General features: G+C 42.1%; 2 protein-coding genes across 2 annotated transcripts; one reads left to right on the forward strand and one right to left on the reverse strand.

Annotated features, from left to right (window-relative positions):
• Window positions 1–3,234: 3,234 nt before the first annotated feature.
• On the reverse strand, window positions 3,235–13,369 carry fignl1 (fidgetin like 1). The gene is made up of 2 exons (XM_004084800.3): window positions 13,088–13,369; window positions 3,235–5,442 (listed from the first exon to the last, which is right to left on the reverse strand). Exon 2 carries the CDS (start codon window positions 5,433–5,435, stop codon window positions 3,528–3,530), a length of 1,908 nt encoding a protein of 635 aa, XP_004084848.1. The 5' UTR covers window positions 5,436–5,442; window positions 13,088–13,369; the 3' UTR covers window positions 3,235–3,527.
• A 266-nt stretch (window positions 13,370–13,635) lies between these two features.
• ttl (tubulin tyrosine ligase) lies at window positions 13,636–20,539 on the forward strand. Its single transcript, XM_004084801.3, has 7 exons — window positions 13,636–14,282; window positions 14,366–14,444; window positions 14,532–14,764; window positions 14,837–14,972; window positions 15,043–15,312; window positions 18,325–18,468; window positions 18,667–20,539. Exons 1-7 carry the CDS (start codon window positions 14,114–14,116, stop codon window positions 18,863–18,865), a joined length of 1,230 nt encoding a protein of 409 aa, XP_004084849.1. The 5' UTR covers window positions 13,636–14,113; the 3' UTR covers window positions 18,866–20,539.
• The last annotated feature ends 1,430 nt before the right edge of the window (window positions 20,540–21,969 follow it).

A 21,969-nucleotide genomic window follows, 5' to 3' on the forward strand; every position in this document is an offset into this window, starting at 1 on the left:
ATTATGAATCTTCTGACACACAAGGTGTATAATTTAATGAACCCCTTTTGTAATTTAGACTAAACTTTATTAATCTTAATTATATTTGGACTGCACGGTGGCGCAGTGGTAAGCGCTCTTGCCTCACAGCAAGAAGGCCTCCGGTTCAAGTCCCGGCTGGAGGACGTGAAAAGCAACATCTATGGTGACCTTTCTGTGTGGAGTTTGCATGTTCTCCCTGTGTATGCGTGGGTTTTCTCCGGGATCTCTGGCTTCCTCCCACCGTCCAAAAACATGCTACATAGCTTAATTGGAAACTCTAAATTGTCTCTAGGAGTGAATGGGTGTGTTTGTGGACATTCTACCCGGCGACAGACTGGCGACCTGTCCAGGTTGTCCCCTGCCTTCGCCCACAAGTGGCTGGAATAGGCCCCAGCACCCCCGTGACCCCGAAAGGGAAAAACGCTTAAGAAAATGATTGATGGATATATTCATAACACTTTTTTGTTCGACCGGATAGAAAAGAAAAAGGGGGGGAGGGATGCTAGAGAGGGGGGGTAGGAGGGTGATTATAGAAGGAGGGGGGTTAAACCATTCCTCTCAGGTGTAGATCTATCAAAAATCTTAAAGGGGTGGGGTCTGTCCATACACACACTCAAATGTTACAAACATACCTGTTGGCTCCAAAAATGTTCACAGGTCAACATGTACACAATACAACTAATGTTCACACACGCACACTAAAATACAACTAATGTTCACACACGCACACTAAAATACAACTAATGTTCACACACCCACACTAAAATACAACTAATGTTCACACACGCACACTAAAATACAACTAATGTTCACACACCCACACTAAAATACAACTAATGTTCACACACGCACACTAAAATACAACTAATGTTCACACACGCACACTAAAATACAACTAATGTTCACACACGCACACTAAAATACAACTAATGTTCACACACGCACACTAAAATACAACTAATGTTCACACACGCACACTAAAATACAACTAATGTTCACACACGCACACTAAAATACAACTAATGTTCACACACCCACACTAAAATACAACTAATGTTCACACACGCACACTAAAATACAACTAATGTTCACACACGCACACTAAAATACAACTAATGTTCACACACGCACACTAAAATACAACTAATGTTCACACACGCACACTAAAATACAACTAAAGTTCACACACGCACACTAAAATACAACTAATGTTCACACACGCACACTAAAATACAACTCATGTTCACACACGCACACTAAAATACAACTAATGTTCACACACCCACACTAAAATACAACTAAAGTTCACACACGCACACTAAAATACAACTAATGTTCACACACGCACACTAAAATACAACTAATGTTCACACACGCACACTAAAATACAACTAATGTTCACACACCCACACTAAAATACAACTAATGTTCACACACGCACACTAAAATACAACTAATGTTCACACACGCACACTAAAATACAACTAATGTTCACACACGCACACTAAAATACAACTAATGTTCACACACGCACACTAAAATACAACTAATGTTCACACACGCACACTAAAATACAACTAATGTTCACACACGCACACTAAAATACAACTAATGTTCACACACGCACACTAAAATACAACTAATGTTCACACACGCAAACTAAAATACAACTAATGTTCACACACGCACACTAAAATACAACTAATGTTCACACACGCAAACTAAAATACAACTAATGTTCACACACGCACACTAAAATACAACTAATGTTCACACACGCAAACTAAAATACAACTAATGTTCACACACACACACACTAAAATACAACTAATGTTCACACACGCACACTAAAATACAACTAATGTTCACACACGCACACTAAAATACAACTAATGTTCACACACGCACACTAAAATACAACTAATGTTCACACACGCACACTAAAATACAACTAATGTTCACACACGCACACTAAAATACAACTAATGTTCACACACGCACACTAAAATACAACTAATGTTCACACACACACACACTAAAATACAACTAATGTTCACACACGCACACTAAAATACAACTAATGTTCACACACGCACACTAAAATACAACTAATGTTCACACACGCACACTAAAATACAACTAATGTTCACACACGCACACTAAAATACAACTAATGTTCACACACGCACACTAAAATACAACTAATGTTCACACACGCACACTAAAATACAACTAATGTTCACACACGCACACTAAAATACAACTAATGTTCACACACGCAAACTAAAATACAACTAATGTTCACACACGCACACTAAAATACAACTAATGTTCACACACACACACACTAAAATACAACTAATGTTCACACACGCACACTAAAATACAACTAATGTTCACACACGCACACTAAAATACAACTAATGTTCACACACGCACACTAAAATACAACTAATGTTCACACACGCACACTAAAATACAACTAATGTTCACACACCCACACTAAAATACAACTAATGTTCACACACGCACACTAAAATACAACTAATGTTCACACACGCACACTAAAATACAACTAATGTTCACACACGCACACTAAAATACAACTAATGTTCACACACACACACACACACTTGTGCCTTCAGACCCACATGTCAAACATTTCATTCAGTCAAGCAAACTATTTGTGCAAAGGTGAGATAGCACCTGTGCTCTAGTGAGTGTTCATGTTCATCCAAAGTGGATGATAGAATGTAAAAAGAAAGAGGGGGTGTCTAGTCATCCCCACACTAAGACCCCCGCTGCAGCAGCAGTGGCAGCCAGAACCCTCCCCAACACCCACACGGTAGCAGATAGAAAACAACCGACCGCCAGGCCATCACCCACAGTTGGAATTTTGGAGAAGAATTGGGGGCTAGAATCCCCATCACAGGGACACGGACACCCCCAGGCTCAGATGTGATCCCCGGCTCTTGGTCTGCGTGGAGAGAGAGCCCTCGGTCCCAGGAAGCCAGCACCCAAGGGACATGGCCGCCGTTGCGGAGGGCCTGGTTCCCCCCGCCAGGGAAAAAAAAGGATTTCTCAACACAGGACCCAGGATTTTGTCAGTGTTGAGGCTGGGGAGTTGTCATCCAGCACCAGGATCCTTTTGGAAAGGGCTGCAGGAACATGTACTGCATGCAATGTGAGCATATTCAGATCTGAGACACCACATTTCAAAGAGTTACACTTTAATATATATTTTACAGCATAACAGAAATGCTTTTACAGATTTCTAGAAAATGAGAAATAGACAAAACTATTCAAATGAAGTGAATAATGATAACGGGGTTAATTCAGAGTTTGAAAGTGTTAAAAACCTTTTCAAAGTTCTTTTGATAGAGTTTAACTGAAACATTTGGATTCAGGTGTCCATTAAAGAGGAATGCAGCATCATTAATGGTTGCACTACAAACACTGAGCAGCAGCGAACCCCCCCCACACACACACCAAAATAAAAGTTTGGTTTAGCGTCCACATCCAAAAGTCTGATTCCACTCCTCATAGAGCTCCAGGTCTTTGGCAGAGACACTGGGTCGAACAGTCTTCAGAGCCTCCTGGAAGTCACTGAATAGAATCGGCCGCACCTGATCTGCAGTGATGGTGGCGATGTCACTAAGCTGGATGCTGCGAATTGGTCCCAAAGCTGCCTCCCTGCAGAGCTGCGTCATGTCAGCGCCGGAGAAGCCCTCTGTGGCCCTCACCACGCTTTCCAGCTCCGGCTCTCTCAACTGGCTTTTCTCTTGGGCCATGAGGTTGAACACTATCTGCCGTCGGGCTGCTGCTTCAGGAAGGGGGATATAGAGCCGCTTGGCCAAACGTCTGCGAGCGGCCTCATCAATCTCCTGGGGCCGGTTAGTGGCCCCCACCACCAGGATGCGGTCCTCTGATGCAGTGGCTGCACCGTCCAGTTGAACCAAGAACTCTGTCTTGATCCTGCGCGAAGAGTCGTGCTCCCCGTCTGTACGCTGGGACAACAGGGAGTCGATTTCATCGATGAAGATGACGGCAGGTTGGTGACAGCCAGCAATGGCAAATAGGGCTCGCACCATTTTTTCTCCTTCACCCACCCACTTGGATGTAAGGGACGAAGCGCTGATGCTAAAGAAAGTGGCGCCTGACTGACAAGCAATGCATTTTCCAATAAGAGTTTTTCCAGTTCCTGGGGGCCCGAACAACAGGATACCTTTGGGGGGCCCTCTGAGACCAGTAAAGATATCAGGTCGGAGCATTGGCCAGACCACTATCTCCTTGATGGTGTTCTTGGCAAACTCCAGCCCCGCGATGTCATCCCAGCCAATGGGAGGCCCGTGGTCCATGATCTCACTCATGATCAGCTCAATTATCTTTGGCTCAAAGTTTTTCAGACGCTCGTCCAGGATTGGAGGTTCCTGTGTGGAACTTTGACTTGCCGCATTGTCTTCATCCTCCTGTCGTGGGATGGGTGACACAAATTTTGAGAATGTGCCCCGAGGCCTGTTGGCGCCCAGAGATTTCTTCACAGTTGCAGTCATCCCAAAGGCCTGGGCTCCCCGCGACTGCTGAGAACATTTTTTCTGTTGATCAACAATAAATTGCTCACGCGCCGTTTTGAAGTTGCTTCCTAGTCGCAGGCTGGGGCCTCCTTCGTCTCCCTGTTGACCTCTGACATTGTCACATTGATCGTGCTTGTAAAAATTCTTCCTTTTAGTTGGGTTGGAGGTAGGAAAGAAGGAAGACTGATAATTCTGTGGGCCTTCGGTTCCAGGGTTTCCCTGTGGGAAAGCTGAAGAAGACTGAGGTCGAACTGGAGGTTGAAAGTATGCATTTGAACTGCCAGATGTTCTGGGCCTTTCAGGAAAGCTAACAGTAAGGTTACTGGCAGAGTTAACGCTTAAATAAGGCTTCTGTGGTGTCATGGTTTTGGACCACGGCACCTCTGGCTTGTCTTCAGTACGGGGCCTAGAAGGATGGACAGTTTTGATTTCTTGTCCCACAGTTCTGTTGACATCTGCTGGCGTGACTGGGAAGTTCACTGCAGCTCTTTTTGCGTTCATCTGCTGCACAGAAGGCAGCTGCAGCACACTGTCCATGCTGAGGGAAGACTCCCATTTGTCACTGTGGTTCTTCTGATTCCGGACTAAGTGGAGCGTGGTCTCTGCATAGTTGTTAAGCCCAGTGCGGGGGTCATCTGAGTCCAGGACTGCAGCATACCTCTCAGAGTAGGTCCTGAGCAGGCTGGCCACGCTGGCCCGGGAGAGCTGCGAGTTTGCCCATGCATACTGAATGGATAGGAGGTAGGCTCGGTAGGCATCTGCCTTCTGTTCAGGCGCACAGCTGCCAGATGAAATGTCAAAGGACCTCCTCTGCCATTCGTCCAGGTGTGCGCTGCTCATGCCTGGCCTATGCCGGTAAGGTGAAGGAGAGAGGAAAAGTAATTAAAAATACATATCAGTAAAAACTACAGTACACACTACAGCTGAACAAACACACACCAAGTTAAGCGCTTACCTAACCGTTTCTGGAACATCCAACTTGTTGAGTAACAATTTAATAAAATCATCTTCAGTTTATTGTGACAACCTTTCATTTTTTTCCTTTCAGCCGATCACAAAATGTAATGTCTTAATATTCTTGTTTTTTTGGATTCTCCAAACTACACCTCTCAACTTTCCTAAACTGCCTCTTAGCAGTTTTTATGCAAAGGTTTTTTAGGTTGTTTGAGTTACATTCTGTATTTGTCTCGATTATTTTTCTTTGATAAAAGACAACTTGATTTATTTTTGCTTTTTTTAATTTTATTTATTGATTTATTTCAAGTATTGTAGTCAAACCAATAAAGAATTTACACAGATTTATCAAACTCACTACAGACATGATAACTAAAGTCAAGTAGAGCTTTATATATTGCTTGCTCCACCCATACTGAGTTCATTTATTTGATAGCTTTACATAGTTTCTGTAATCCGGTTCTGATCAGATAGATTCTTTTCAGGTAGAGTTGAGAGGTGCAGCTGCTCTATGCCTGCGTGGCATCTTGTCCGAGAACTGAGAAATAAAACTTCAAATCATAAAAGGTATTGTTTCAGATGTGATCAAAATATTCAAAAATAGGGCTGCACGATATGAGGAAAACTCACGATATGCGATATTGGTGATTAATATTGCGATAACGATATAATTTGCGGTATATAAACAAATGGCAAACAACCAAAAACATCAATCCCATTTCACTGCAACAGTTTAAAAATTATACTCCAAATGACCCTTGTCGATGTAGGAGGCAAACATCAAACATAAAAGGGCTCATCTGATTGGTCAACAACGTAAACGGATCCTTCTGATTGGTTAAATGCATAAAGGGACTTATTCTTAGTTTGTTTTAGCACATTTAAGGTAACCATTTATTGCCATTTTTGACATCTTTTGCGGTATGCATATTGCACAGCTTGATGTTGCGATAACGATAAATTTGCGGCATATTGTGCAGGCCTATTCAAAAATATTTTATTCTCAAACAGATAAATGATTATATATGTACATTGACACATAAAATAGAGGCATGTAGTGATATAATAAATTTAGTTAGGTTTACATTTCAGCACATCCCTCCAGGGGTCACCCAGCCAATCAGCTTCCACTGATTCACACAGGAGGTTGGGCAGACATTTGAACGCCGGACGTCCTTCCTGACACAACCCTGTATTTCAGGGGTCTCAAACTCAATTCACCTGGGGGCCACTTAAGGCAGGGTCTAGCTGAGGGAGGGCCGCAACTTCAACACACACACTCAAGTAGTGAGTGTCTGAGAGCCAATAAATTTGTATGGAACATGTACTATACTATTACTATACTCTATTATTAACTGTTTTCTGCACAAAATTTACTTATAAAACTCTAATTTAAATAAAATACGTAAATAAAAAAAATCAATAATAAAATAAATCAGAAATAAATTTCTGTTCATTTATTCTTCTATATCTGCTGTTTTCTCATTTAAACGTGCTTATTAACACAGTTCAGTAACACTGTTGAATTCTAACTATTGAACACTAAAGAAGACTTAAATTCTACAGTTCTGTAAATCCATCAATGGTTCTTCTGAACACGGTTTCTCTTGTCTTCTTCTTACTGATGGACACTTGGCAGCACTTCCTCCCAAACAGCTGAGACCCTCAGTGTGGATGAAGATGATTTTCATTAAGTGGACTGGACTTATTGAAATTGAAGGTGGAGACGTCAGAGAGGATGTGCTCCCAATTCTGAGTCTGTTTTTTTTTTTTTTTTAAGTTTACTCTTTAAACCACAAATCAGTAAAGGAGAAGCAAAATTTAGTAACCATTTTTGGATTTTCTATCTTATGACTTTTTGCACATTTAAACCCTGGTCACAAGTTACTGTAGAGCAGCCGGTCAGACAATCCTATATTTTTATAAAAAACGGATGAACATTCATGTTGGTGACACTAAATATGTACAGCCAAGATGCACTATAAGCGTGTTTGAGATCACCCAGGTGGACGAAACGCTGCACTGATCACCTGGTGTGAGACGGATGTTTTTGCTTTCGCTCCAACATCACCTGTCAATCATCACAAAAATATCAGGAGAAAGGGGCGGGAGCAGCAAGGCCTCCACCTGAGCGAACGCAGCTGGAAATGTAATACTGTACTGACTGCAAGCCGCCAATTGACTACAAAACAATGCATTGTGGGAAAAAGTGTCCTGACGGTTTTTGTAGTTGAGTGATCAATTAAAATCATTTAAAATACCTATTGATTGAAATAAGGCTACATACATTACAAAACATTAAAATCAATATAAAAGACATAACACAGATCATACTGAGGGGGAGAGGCATATTAAAACTAAATTGCAGGGGTTGACATAGCCCAGAAATTTGCACTGGCCCACAGGGCCAGTAGTTTTTGAAACTTACTGGCCCTGCCTGAAACTTACTGGCCCGACACCGCGCATAGCGGGACCCGCCGCTCCGCAGGTGCTTGCAACTTTAGGAGGGTCCGGGGGCATGCCCCCCCGGAAACTTTTAATATGGTGCATTCTGGTGACATCACTTATTTCTACACTTTTCAATGACTGAAAATAGACCATATCAAACTTAAATCTGCTCTAGTCTGTTTCAGATGTTTTGAAGTGTAGTAGGTAACACTAGTTCAGAAGTTTTCATGGTGCTTCTAACGGCAAATATCGCAATAAATCATAAACCTTAAATGTGTTAAAACAATCTAATGGCAGCTTGAACCATTTAACGAATCAAATAAATCCCTTAATGCATTTGACCAATCGGATGGACGCCTTCACATTGTTGGCCAATCAGATGGAGCCCTGTTATGTTAGATGTTTGTAACCTATGTCAACGTGGGTCATTTGGAGTATAATTTTTAAACTGGGAATGGTTATTTGGTTATTTTCCTGTTTGTTTATATACCGCAAATTATATCGTTATCGCAATTTTAATCTCTGATATCGCATATCGCGAGTTTTCCTCATATTGTGCAGGTCTAACTGAGATCATTCAGCTAACTAGAAATACTTACTACTTAGAGTGTTGTAAAGAAAAACTAAATTAAGTAGTTTAACATTCTACTGCATTTGAGTCTGAGATTCAGGTATTTGGAGTTGCCTTTGATTCTTTGACATTCAGCTTAAAGCTTAGTGGATACAGTTTCATCTTCAATGCATTCATTAAATATCTTGCTGTCCATACTACTAATTATACCCATTACTCCATCTAACATATTCCTTTCTATTCCTGCCATGTCTTCCACATCTCTGACATGCTTCAGTCTCTCTTCAGTGACGGTGTCGGATTTATAATCAAATGTAATAATAACCCACTGGCTTGTGCCTTCGTTGTTGCTGTTTAACATTGTTTTGTATTGAATTGTTACATTCAATAAAGTTTGAAAAAAAAAAGTAGTGAGCGCGTGCCGCGTGGTGCTCGGCAGTGAAAGCCGCGCGCGCGCAGGCGGGAGAGAAGGAGAAGTGATCAAAGGTTTCCCATAGAAACCCTTGTCTGAACACAGGACTAGCAGAAAAACTAAATTATGAAGACGAGGTAAATCTACACGTTTTCGCAAAATTTACTTTATTGAAAAAGGTGAAGAATATATAAACCGTTAGATATTTTAGTGGCCCGAGCGGACAAGTGAAAAGTAAAGTCTTGTGGTCCGCACTGCTCGAAAAACAGGACCGGGCCAGCGGACAAATGGCTATGTCGAGCCCTGAATTGAATGTTAAGGACAACTCCAACTTCCTGTCCTCCTTCAGTCTCACCGCAGATTCGCCTTCACCCCCCCCCCCCCCCCCCCCCGCGCGCGCCTGGTCTCCCCAACATACAGGCGCGGCGCTGTTTCATCTCAAACACCTCTACCGTTGCATTTTCACACGTCAGACGTATTTTCAGTGTGTCTAAGACTAAATCGTGTTGTCTTCTAGCACTTGTTTAATTTTAGAGCCCCGTTAGGTGTCACGCATGTACGTGTGGGACATTTTTCTGCGCAGCGACCCGACTCTCCTGTGGGAGCGGAGAGACCCGTTTGGTTGCGTTGAACGTCGCCGCGCGCCTAACCGTAACCATAACCCTCTTCCGGGTCCATGCGAGCCAGAAACAAGTTCAGCAACCGCTGCATGGATCTAGAAAATTACGAGCGAATAAATACGTTCTAATAAGGAAAGGAAAGAACTCCTTAATGTGGTCCGGGGAGGGGCCCTTTGGGGCTGTCAGGTTTCTTGTCTTAAATGTTTTCCTGCTTTCAAGCCCGGTAAATGTCCCCCCCCCCCAAGAGTCATTTACCCCACGGTGATTGGTTGGTTGTCAGCTCCGCAAACACTGAAAAGGTTTCATTCACACAGACTGGCGGGCCGCATTCACATTAGACTTTCATATTGATGCGGGGGCCGCAAAATATCCTCTTGGGGGCCGCGAGTTTGAGACCCCTGCTGTATTTTATCCCGGCTGGGGACTAGGGGGTATTCCAGGAAGCATGTTTAAACTCCCCTGACTTTAACCCTGAACTCTGGCTGAAATCCGCCTGAACTTGCTTACTCTGGGTATGTCGGTTCCAAAAGACCGGATATGAGTTGGCGTCATTACGCTCCACTTGGTAACCCTGGGTTAATGTACGTGCACAGCAAGTACATAAAGACATTCTCAATGGATCGCCAATTTTCAGAGTGTTGGAAATATAATCTGTCGCTTTGAGATTACTTTCCTTGTTGCATGTTCAATAAAGTCGAGAAGGAGAAAACCACGGGATTCGACCGGATTAAGTTTAACAAATTTATTCCCTAACAATATTTCTAAAAACAGAGTAAAACAAAATAAAACAGATCATCTGGGTTCCCAAAGTTTCAGAGCTTACACAGCGCCGAATTACAAACGTCTTAACGTGTCAGCCTGTTGGGAACAGCGAAAGTTCCTCCGTCCAGCTGTTTTAACATCTCGGTTTCAGCCTCCTCCTTCGTAACACAGCATGGCGTCCAGACTCCTCCTCTGGACGCTCAAATTGGCTGGCAGGGAGCCTGCCTACTTCTGTCAGTCCATATTAGGAGTCAGCATCCGTTTCCCGCGTCTGAAGTCACCTCCCAGACTGACATGGTCCCGCAACCAAATGGCTCCCTAGGTGGCCCCCCCATGTGGCCGGATCTTCTTAACATACAGTAGCCAATACACCTTTGTTCCCCACACGGGAGCAGATGCCTGTGGCGATTCCCAGGGATGGAAATCAGTCTCAGAGATGATTGATTTATGATCCAAGTCAGACCTACAACCAAATGGCCTCAGAAGATCAAAGACCGTTTTCTCCTGCAGGGGGTTGAGATTGGAGCTGCAGCATCACAACCTCTTTACATATGCAATGTTCAGGAAGCCCCTTTGAAATTTCAAAGGAACCACACACAGTAAACCTGAAGGAAACCTTCAATGAAATAAAGATAAGATAAAAGCCTAGGAGAAATGAGAACCACAAAAAATAAATTCCTTCAAAAGTCACCAGGGAAACGCGTGGAGAAAAAAAAGAGAGAGCTATACTTCAGTGAGACGGAGTCTGAGATTTTAATGACAGCGGATGAAGATTATACGTCCATCAAAGAAGTAATACTCAGAGCATGAGTTGCTATAGTGACTTGACATACCCTGAAACATACCTCTGTTTTTGGAACAGAAAGCTGAGGTTATACACTTCCTTCGCCTCAAACTCACCGTGGGAGCTAGCATGACCTGGGGGGTATTCCAGGAAGCATGTTTAAACTAGCCTGACTTTAAGCCTGAACTCTGGCTGAAATCCGCCTGAACTTGCTCACTCTGGGTATGTCGGTTCCAAAAGACCGGATATGAGTTGGCGTAATTACGCCCGACTTGGTAACCCTGGGTTAATGGGCGTGCACGGCAGGTACATAAAGATTTTAATGACTGCGTATGAAGATTACACGTCCATCAAAAAAATAACACGGCTGCATCATCAAAAAAAAGAGTTTCTGCTTGGAGCAAAAGAGCAGACAAAGTAACCGCACGAGTTTCTGATCTTATTTCCATTTTCCTTGTGACGCACATACATATATAACTTATCCAATTTTGCCAACTTAAATGAATTACTTCTATTGGTCACAAAAATTGAGTTAAATTTATTCAACCTAATTTCTTACGTCTATAAAACTCAATAATTGTTTATACAACTCAAATTTACGTATTTATCTAACTAAATGTCATATTACTCCAATTCAATTAATATTTTTTTCCATCTTAATTAATTATATTTCTTGAACTCTCAAATGTCTAAGTTTGAGCCGGCAGATGTACTCATTTTTATAACAATAAAAAAGACGGGGGGAATAATGCACGGAGTGCAAAAAATCGTTAAAGAATTTACCTTGATCATCATTACAATTCCAATCTGTAGGGGTGCTATATAAACTAACCATCCTCTCCTTCACTCTCACTCATGGTGCAGAGACGTAAGCTCAGTACGGCAAAATAACTCGGCGAAGCATGGCAAAACACAGTAAAACAGCTAAACAACTAAACACATTTTGTAAAAAACCCACACTTAAACCCAAATCCGTCCAGACAGGCAAAGGGAATGATATCCCACAATCCTTTGCGGTGCCGCTCTAACAGCAGCACCAAAGGTACACCTTCTTAATTGAATTACTTTGAATGAAAGTAAAATAACCGTCTGAAAACTACGTGTAATTTTTAAACCGACTTACAAAAAAATGATTTATCTTAACTGAAGCAAATAATTAAGTTAGATCAAAGTAAAAAGTTTTCCTTTAACATCCATACGTGGTCTTATCACCCTCTCATGGTGGATAAAGTATTATCTGAGCTTCTTCATCCACTAAATCATCTTCAAATGGACACGCCATGCTGCTTCACCTCTCTGAAAACAAACTAAGCTTCAACTAAACCTGCTCCCGACCAGGTTATGTTCAGAGCATGAGTTGCCATGGCAACTTGACCTACCCTGAAACATACCTCCATTTCTGGAACTGAAAGCTGAGGTTATCAACTTCCTTAGCCTCAAACTTACCGTGAGAGCTAGCATAACCTACTTTCTGGAATACCCCCCTGCTTTGAAACACCCACCCCCCCCCCCCCCCCCCCAGCACAGGGAGAGCCACACTTGTCTGCATATTGCATGAAGTCCATAATTAATCAAATAAAAAAAGAAGTTAAAGAAAAGGAATGTCAATTTTACTTGTTTGATTTTCCAGTTCTACCAGAACTACAATTTATTTATGTGTTCTGACAGATTTTCTAAAGTTTGAACAATAATTCAGATGTTAAGTTTACACTGTTACTCTGAACATCACTCTTATTAAACCCATTAAACATTTTCGAATTCAATTAATAATTCAAAAAATAATTCGAATTATTTTTTGTACTTTTAACTTTTTTATTGGTAATTAATAGAACTGATTAAAAATTGGGCTACTCTACCACCTTTAGCAAATGTAAGAACGTTTTTACACATTTAGAATATGTCATAAAAACTCAACATATTTTATTGATGAAGAAAACTTACCTGCTATTAATCCTGACGACGTTACGGAGAAACAGGCTCAAATAGAAGATCAGGCTTTAATTTTCTGTTTGGCTCATTCCCGCCACTTGCGTCTTCATTTGCTTCCTGAACTCGACTTCCGGTCTCTTTGTGTTTTGGTTCCGGTACGTCGAGCATATGCACGTTACCCTTAAACGGCGCGTGACCCCGTGTGTAAAGCCCCCAGTGTTGTGGGTTTTTTCTTTCCATTATTGATAATTATTTGAAGATAAATGTCTAGCAGACCTCAGAGGACAAGGAGAGAAGCTATGTAGGAGTTTTTCTGATCTACATCGCCACCTAATGGTCGCAATACGCAAGCAATGGTTATGACTCGGTCTAAGTCACACAGCCATTGTTTTGGGGAAATGTAGTCATTTTGTTGAAAAAAACTAATGTAAAGAACTAGACTTTCACTATATTATTATTGTTGTAATTTTATTATTATTCATGCACTGCTGCAGGCTATTTAAAGTTTTTTTTTTAAACTGCATAGATGAGAGAATAAACTACAATACCCACAATGCCGGTGCGCAGTGTTGGCTTGTGCGGAGGACGGTGAATGAGACGCTGCAGAGAGCATTGTAAAATAAAGCCATCGCGTCGGGTGTACGGTCGGTGTGGCTGATTTATTGAAGGATTTGCCCTCGTAGTAGGTTGTCTGTGCCTTTATGGTTCGATACCGGATGTATTGTTCTATGTTCATGGGCCCGTTTCACAGTTATCGGTGGCGGACCGTTAGCAGCTAGCTCTAGCGGCTTCGGGACGTAACTACCCCGGGCGGGACCAACAACTGGCGGTGGGAGCAGCTTGTCTGGAGAAGCCTGTGGAAACTTCTAAAATGCGTGTTTTTCAGCTCATCTGACAGAAACAGGTTGAATCTTTTGAGCGAACCGGAAAGTGGGGGGTTCTGAATGACCGGCTCATGATCGGAACATCGGTCCGACTCGTTTTGACACAGACGTGACGTCACTGTGAAGTCAATAGTGGCCCGTTCGGTGTGTCACTATGAATGCTGCAATCTACACATTTGTTTCCCGCGACGACATCAGCAGCGTTTATGCAGAGGTCGCTAAAATCCTTCTGTCAACCGGACACTGGAAACGGCTGAAAAGAGACAACCCCAGATTCAACCTGATGCTCGGTGAACGGAACCGGCTACCCTTTGGACGCCTCGGTACAGGATGGATGTTTGGGTTGTGTTCATTCTCAATGTGCAGATATTAGTGCTTTTACAGTCTCCCTACTCTGACTCATCAGGGCACGAGCCAGGACTGGTGCAGCTGGTAAATTACTACAGAGGGGCTGACAAGCTCTGCAGAAAGGCCTCTTTGGTCAGGTGTGTGTCTTTGGTCAGGTGTGTATTTGTGTCACCCATGGAAGTGCTGAGCTGATCTCACCTCTGTTCTCTCTCTTGTGCCATTAGGCTGATCAAAACCAGCCCAGAGCTGTCTGACTCCAGTAGCTGGTTTCCAGAGTCCTACATCATCTATCCCACAAACCTCAACACTCCTGTCGCTCCAGCTGCTAATGGCATCAGTCATTTGAAGAGCAATCCTAAAACCGATGAGCGAGAAGTTTTCTTGGCCTCATACCATGCAAAAAAAGAAAATGGGGAAGGCACCGTGTGGATTGCTAAATCTTCTGCTGGGGCTAAAGGTGAACACATATTTTGCCCAATTATGTCAGAGTTCAGTACATATTGAGACCTATATGCTGTCATTGCAACAGGTGCTGGTATTTTGATATCTCATGATGCCAATCAGTTGCTGGAGTACATCGACAATCAAGGACAAGTTCACGTTATTCAGAAGTACCTAGAAAGACCGCTACTGCTGGAGCCAGGTCATCGGAAGTTTGACATCAGGTTGGTCTTCTGTTTAAAGTGCAAATCCATACAGAATATGGCTTGAAATTGTGTGTTATCCCATTGATAGGAGTTGGGTGCTTGTAGACCATCAGTATAATATCTATTTATACCGAGAGGGTGTGCTGCGCACCTCGTCAGAACCATACAACAGCTCGGACCTTCAGGACATGACCAGCCACCTAACCAACCACTGCATTCAGATGGAGCACTCCCAGAACTACGGACGATACGAGGAGGGGAACGAAATGTTCTTTGATGAGTTCAGACTGTACCTGCTGAACATTCACAACGTCAGCTTGGAGAGCAGCATCCTACCACAGATGAAACACATTATAAAGTAGGTACATCTCATCAAAAAACTGTTTCATTGGAGTTTTGTACATGGTTTATCTCAATGGTAACTCCAAAAGCAGCTATAGAACAGAAAATGTATGAAATGAGGGTAGGGTAACATTATAGCTATGAAATGAAGTGATGGGTGTTTTTCTCCATCTGCTCTAATGGAACATTGAGCAATTAAGGGCCATAAATGCTAAAGCTGGTTATGAACTAGCTGCAGGCGGTTAAAAGCACAACCTACAGAACATTCAAATGCATATGAGAACCGCAAACATATATAATATATAAGAACTGTGTTCATTTCAGTCTCTATTCACACAGAAAGTATTTCAGAGTGTGCTCCCAGAGTAGACAGTGGCTTCTAGGAACTGCTGTGTTCTCCAGTTTGTCCAGAAGGACCAGACCATAACCAGTGGCCTCATTCCAACAATATCTGCTGGGACTTCAGAGCCAGAGCTTTACTGCTGGATAGGAACTCCATGGCCTTTGTTTAACACGGGGAAGATATCCTATACATACTATAGTATGTACTATCAGACTGAAAGCGTATGTTCTTAATATTTATTATTGAAACTATGACAAAAATTGCAAACAAGATCAAATGTTTCATATTTAAGATTATTTGCTCTGCTTTGACTAATGTAATGTATTTAAACAAATATCATTGACATTGCTTTCTGCTCTTAGATTGTGGGTCAGTAAAAAGTACGGTGGCCCTGAGGTGCAAATAGCATAAACAAATCACCTGACGCAAAAACAAAAGATCTCAAAACTTAAAGAAGCAAAAAAACAAAAACAGCATTAACATTTTAGAAAACAAAACAAAATTTCAGAGACTAAAACTTAAAAACCAAAAAGACAAAATAAAAAAAACATCGGGGGGGGGGGGGTGAATTTCAAGAAAACAAAATGAAATGTTTAAAAAAGAAAAACACAGAGGAACCACAAAAGGTAGGTACTGTGGGACATCGCTGATTGGATGATGATATCCAGTATTGCTTCCTGTCAAATAGCATTCGATTGAAATGATGGACAAACATCATCCAATCAGCGAAGTCCCACAGTACCTTCCTTTTCTGATTTCTTATTGTGTTGATTTCTATACTTTTAATTTTATTTTTCTGAAAAATTAATTTTTTTGAAAACTTTTTTTTTATGTTTTGGTTTCTTGAATTTTGTTTTTTCTAAAATGTAATGCAGTTGTTTAAATATTTGTTTTGGTTTTTTGATTTTCGTTGTATTTCAAATGTTTTTGCCTCGTGCAGTTTGTTCTGGTAATTTGCACGTCAGTGCCACTGTCAAAAAGAGACTGTAGTAACACCAGCGGCCTGGCCTCCACTGTTTATTATGTCACGCTTGATTATGTCAAAAACCGTGATATTTAAAACTTAATTACTTCCAATCAATGGAAATAATATTCTAAACATAGAACTGAGTTATACTGGCTTTGCAGTGATGGATGGTTTCAGGTTAACTTTCTGTTAATCTGTTGTCACATACTGTATATTACCAAAAGTATTGGCTAACCCATCCAAATGACCAGAATCAGGTGTCCTCATCACTTGGCCATCACCGTTCTCTGTATCATGGAGGAAAGCCCTATCTCTAATAAATGCTAGGCCACCAGCCAAATTTTTGGAATGAACGCCCGGGCTACTTAAGGCACATGCACAATATGCACATCCATCTTTGAAAAAGAATTGATGTTGGTTTTGGGCGAAACGCAGACACGCTGCCAAACCCTCTAGGTCGACGTCATGAAATGGACAAGGAGCGAAAGGCGGTGCCTCAGAGATAGAGGCGTCTTGCTTCCGGGTAAGAAAAGTTACCAAAAATAACTTTCAAAGGTCTATGATTATCAAAGTCAATAAGTAAGTAGATGAGTCTGTGATGGCAGTCTTTGGTGAAGATTATGTTCGGAACTGGTTTGAAAGTGTTTCAGTGTAAGTTTGTAGCAGGGAGTGGAGGGGGGAGGCCAGGGAGGGAGTTGAGTTTGCTTATCGCCTGATGGAGGAAACTGTCTTTTAGTCTGCTGGTTTTGGCCTGCAGACTTTGCAGCCTCCTCCCTGATGGCAGCAGGTTGAAGTGTGTCTGGGATGGGTGGGAGGGGTCCCCTGCAATCCTGATGGCTTTGCAGGTGAGGCGGGGGTGATAAATTTCCGAGAGGCCAGTGAGAGGGACACCGATGATCTTCTCAGCCGTTTTCACAATGTGCTGCAGAGTCTTCCGGCAGGACGCGGTGCAGGCTCCGTACCACACGGTGATGCAGCTGGTCAGGAAGCTCTCGATGGCGCCCCTGTAGAAGGTCGCTCACCCTTTCCACAGCAGTACCATTGGTGATCAGTGGAGCGTGCTGGCTGTGAGTTCTCCTGAAGTCCACCACCGTCTCCTTTGTCTTCTCCACATTCAGGTGGAGATTATTGTCTTTGCACCACAGAGCAGCCTGCTCACCTCACTCCTGCAGGGGGTCTCATCGTTGTTGTTGATGAGACCCACCACTGTTGTGTCATCCGCAAACTTGATGAAGAGGTTGGAGCTCGATGTTGGGGTGCAGTCGTGAGTCAGCAGAGTGGAGAGAAGGGAGCTCAGCACACATTCTTGGGGGACCCCTGTGTTAATTGTGATGGTGCTGGAGGTGTTGTTGCCGACACGGACTGCCTGTGGTCTCCCTGTCAGAAAGTCCAGCAGCCAGTTGCACGGGGAGGTGTTGAGTCCTAGCTGGTCCAGCTTGTGGATGAGCTGCTGGGGGATGACAGTATTGAAAGCGGAAATGAAGACGATGAACAGCATTCTGACATGAGGCACATAATCATAGACATGGAGATAGTACTCTGAAAGACTGAAGAAAAGCGGGATATAGACCCTTTGATAATATCCTGCTGTCATTTTAAACCTGGTTGTTGCCAAGCGCTGTTTTTGAATCACAGATTTTGCTGCCATCTCTGCAAAGGCTGAGTCTGCTACTCATGTTTGAGACCATCAATGTTCAGAGAAAAATTGTGTTTTCAAGGAGCTGTCTGACATGTATCGAACCTGCAATCAGCACCAAACACCTGTCCTACCAGAGCTTCCAGCTCTTCGGCTTTGACTTCATGGTGGATGACAGCTTCAGAGTTTGGCTCATCGAGATAAACGGAGCTCCAGCCTGTGCACAGTCAGTATCATGCACCGTAACATTACCAGCTTTAGTTTTTCTCTTTTTTCAACTAAGCTTCCAAACAGATGGTCACATGTTCTGCAGTGGGTTTGAGTTTCAGCATTGGTTTATGTTGTACTGAGTTTGATTAAATGCATGTTTGTATGACAGGGGTGGGTCTGAATAAATATCAGGTTGTGTTTTTCATTCCTCCAGGAAGCTTTATCCGGAGCTCTGTCAAGGTATTGTGGATGTAGCCATTTCCAGTGTCTTCCTCCTGAACTGCGGCAGTGATTCCTCACCCGCTTCCTCTTCACCATACTCTTCCTCCCCGTCTGCACTCTTCACCACCAACTCCTGCTCCTCTCCCAAACTCAGAGCCCCGCTTCATGTGGGACCTTTTACTCGACTCTAGCACAAAACACGGTGGATGTTCCATTCCCAAACTCTTCTTGAAAAGTGTCAGACGGTTGAGACAACCAATTTTCCTGGTAAACCGACCTTCTATTGTCTCTTTAACGTCAGTCTTTCTTTAAGGTGGTCTGCAGATGTTCTCTAGTTGAGACTGAAGAGTGCCTGAGTTTTCTCGAGTTTTCTCTTGATTGTATCTGAAAGCCTTTGCACTATTACCCAACAAAATGAATGCCAGGCTAAGAAAACCAGAAGTCGAACACATTCAGATTTTCTTCAGTTACTACAGCTGTGGGAGCTGTATTCTCATTGGACGCTTTGTTTTCTTAGAATCATTTGTAACACACCTGGAGCTACCAAGCTAACCCAAGGTCCTCCCAGTATACACTTTATTGAAAACTTGTTCTTGGAGCAAACCTCTGTTTCCTTTTTTTCATTTGCACTAGTTAGGTTATGTTGGTTGCTTAGGATTGTCCTCTTTTTCTTCTGGAAAACGGGTGCGTAAACTCTTCTTGTGTTGCCAATGTCTCCATCACCCAGGAGAAAGGAGGAACATAAAAAGCGACTGTGCAGCTGTCTGGATGTGACATGCATGGCTTCCCTTCCACTGACTGGTCTCAGCAGCATCGTCCGCCATGGTTGATGTTTATGTTCTCGTTCCCGCCTACTTCAACGCAGAATGATGACGTTTGTAGCGTATCGATGACGTACGGGTCGGATTCATGTGGCCTGGCCGTTCAGACGGAGGTCGCATTTGAAAAAATGGGATACGTATCGGATTCAGGACCACATACCCAACTGGCTTGGGTCGCATTTGAAAAGATGGGATCTGTGTCGTTCAGACTGTCATGAAAAGATCAGATACAGGTCGCATAGGGGCAAAAAAATGGAGTTGGGTCGTTTCAGCCTGCAGTGTGAACGTAGCCTTAGTTTGTCAAATCTTTGAGCACATGAGACTGCAACATGTACAAATCTTTTTTTGACTTCATTTGAACTTTTGAAAGCTTCAAGTGTTTAATTACCCAGGAGCTCCAATGAACTAAGAAATATTTTAGTTATTGTTACTGTCATTGTGTGCTAATTTTTGCTGTTTTTCCTCATAACTGCCTCCAGTAGTGTGAAACTTTGTGTTTTTAAAAAGGGAACGTTTATTTTTACAATTTAATTGCTTTGAAGAAAAAGGTTCATTCAGATTTTTTTACTCGGGTTACAGAAACTTAGGATATTCCCTGTGACTAGGAAACATGTTGCAATGAAAATAAATTTGAATTATGATGTCAAAGTCAGCAAAGGGTAATTTCTCATTAAAAGGAAGAGAAAGCTGCAAAAGAAACAATAAAAAAATATGCAACTCCAGCATTAAATATAATTAATTCTGTTAAAACCTCTTTTCAGATTTGTTCATTTAACTATTGAAATAAAGTTTTGCCTATTTGTTTTCCTTTGTGTTTTTTATGTATGCTTTATTTCCTTTACCCTGTTCTCACCAAAGACTGTATGGTTTATAATTAAACCCTGCAAAGGATTCTTATGTTTTGTACTTTAAGCAGTCTAGAAATGACCTCTAGTAAGGCCGAGTGTGTTCTAAAACTAGAAAACAGAAACGTTAGCCTTTTTAAATGAAAGCCTGCATGTGTAGTCGAATTCAAAAAATATAAAATAAACAAAAATACCCAGATGTTTTGTCTATGAAGTGTTTTTTCTATGAAGTGATTTGAGACATCGCTCAAAAATGCAAAGATGTGAGACTTAAAACTTTACTGTAACCCTTGTTCTATCCTAGGCACTTTAACGTTGGGAGTTGGGTCATCTAGACCCACTAGACAGTGCTCTGAACTTTTTTTTCTTCAATGATTTGTGATCTTCACTGGTGTCCATGGATTACATGAAATCTTTCCACCTTTATCCACCTTTGTCATGGTAGGGAGAACACCTCAATGGAAGGGGGGGGGGGTCATCTAAGATAGCACAAGGGCTAACTAAATGTTCAGATGGTGCCTGGTTGTCTGAAGCAGGTCAGCCGTTGCACATTCAGATGTGCTAAAGGCTGCTGTTGGAGCTTAAATAAACGTTTACATTTGTAATGTCTTTGGTGACATCGCACTTCATCAAAGGATTGGTTGGAGATGTGATTCTCCAAATGTGTGCCCTAAATAGAGACTCAAGGTCCTTTCCAAGATAAAACTGTTGTCTATAATTCAGTGCAGTTTCCCAGACAAAATAAATGTTCCTCCATTGAGTTCTGGCAGAGGGGGCGCCTGACTGATGAGTCTCTGCTCTGAAACACTTGTCTCAGAACGGGGTGAAGCAGCAAAAACACAAACTGCCTGCTGCTCCAGCAGGGGAACCAAGTGGGAGCAACGTCCACCGGCTCCTAGGACAGCACCCTGTCCACCCACTGCAGCAGCACGGAACCAACCATATTACTGGCCTAGCAGCTGACTCAGAACTGGTGCAGACCAGGGAAATTCGACTGTTTGAATAAAACTAAGGGTTTGGGGTTAGGATTAGAGAATGTAGAGCTCCATGCTGTGTACACAGAGCATGGGGGTAGAAGAATTGGACCAGATGAAATATAAATTCTAATATTGAGGTTGTTAAAGAATCTTTCGATTATGCCCTTTCAGGTGGGTAATCACAATTTGTTCAGCATCCCTGAAATGTCGTCCATCTGGGGTTGGGCATCCACATAAACGAAGAGTGAGACTGTGTGTGTGGGTGTTTTTTGTATGGAAGGGATTCTGTAGCATAATTAAAATTAAAAGTCAAAACCAGAAATGCTTTTTCATTTCCGTCCTCAACACTGCTTTTTCTGTCACTTAATTAAAATGATAATGAAAATGGTATTTGACATTTTATTTTCAAAAAAGTCTCTGGTAAATGTGTACCATAATTCATTTAGAAATGTCTAATTTGACAATTAAAATGGATTAGAAATGCTTTATGGAATAGATGGAATGGAATAGAAATGCTTTTTCATTTTCAAAATGAAGCTGCATCAAATGACTCAAAATTAAAATTAAAAAGCAATATTTCCAAATGCTTTTTCATTTTATACTTAAAACCGTTTATTCTGTGTCATAATTGAAACGAAAATGCAAAGAGGAG

This window comes from Oryzias latipes, chromosome 15 (assembly GCF_002234675.1).
Source record: "Oryzias latipes chromosome 15, ASM223467v1".
NCBI classification, from domain to species: Eukaryota; Metazoa; Chordata; class Actinopteri; order Beloniformes; family Adrianichthyidae; genus Oryzias; species Oryzias latipes.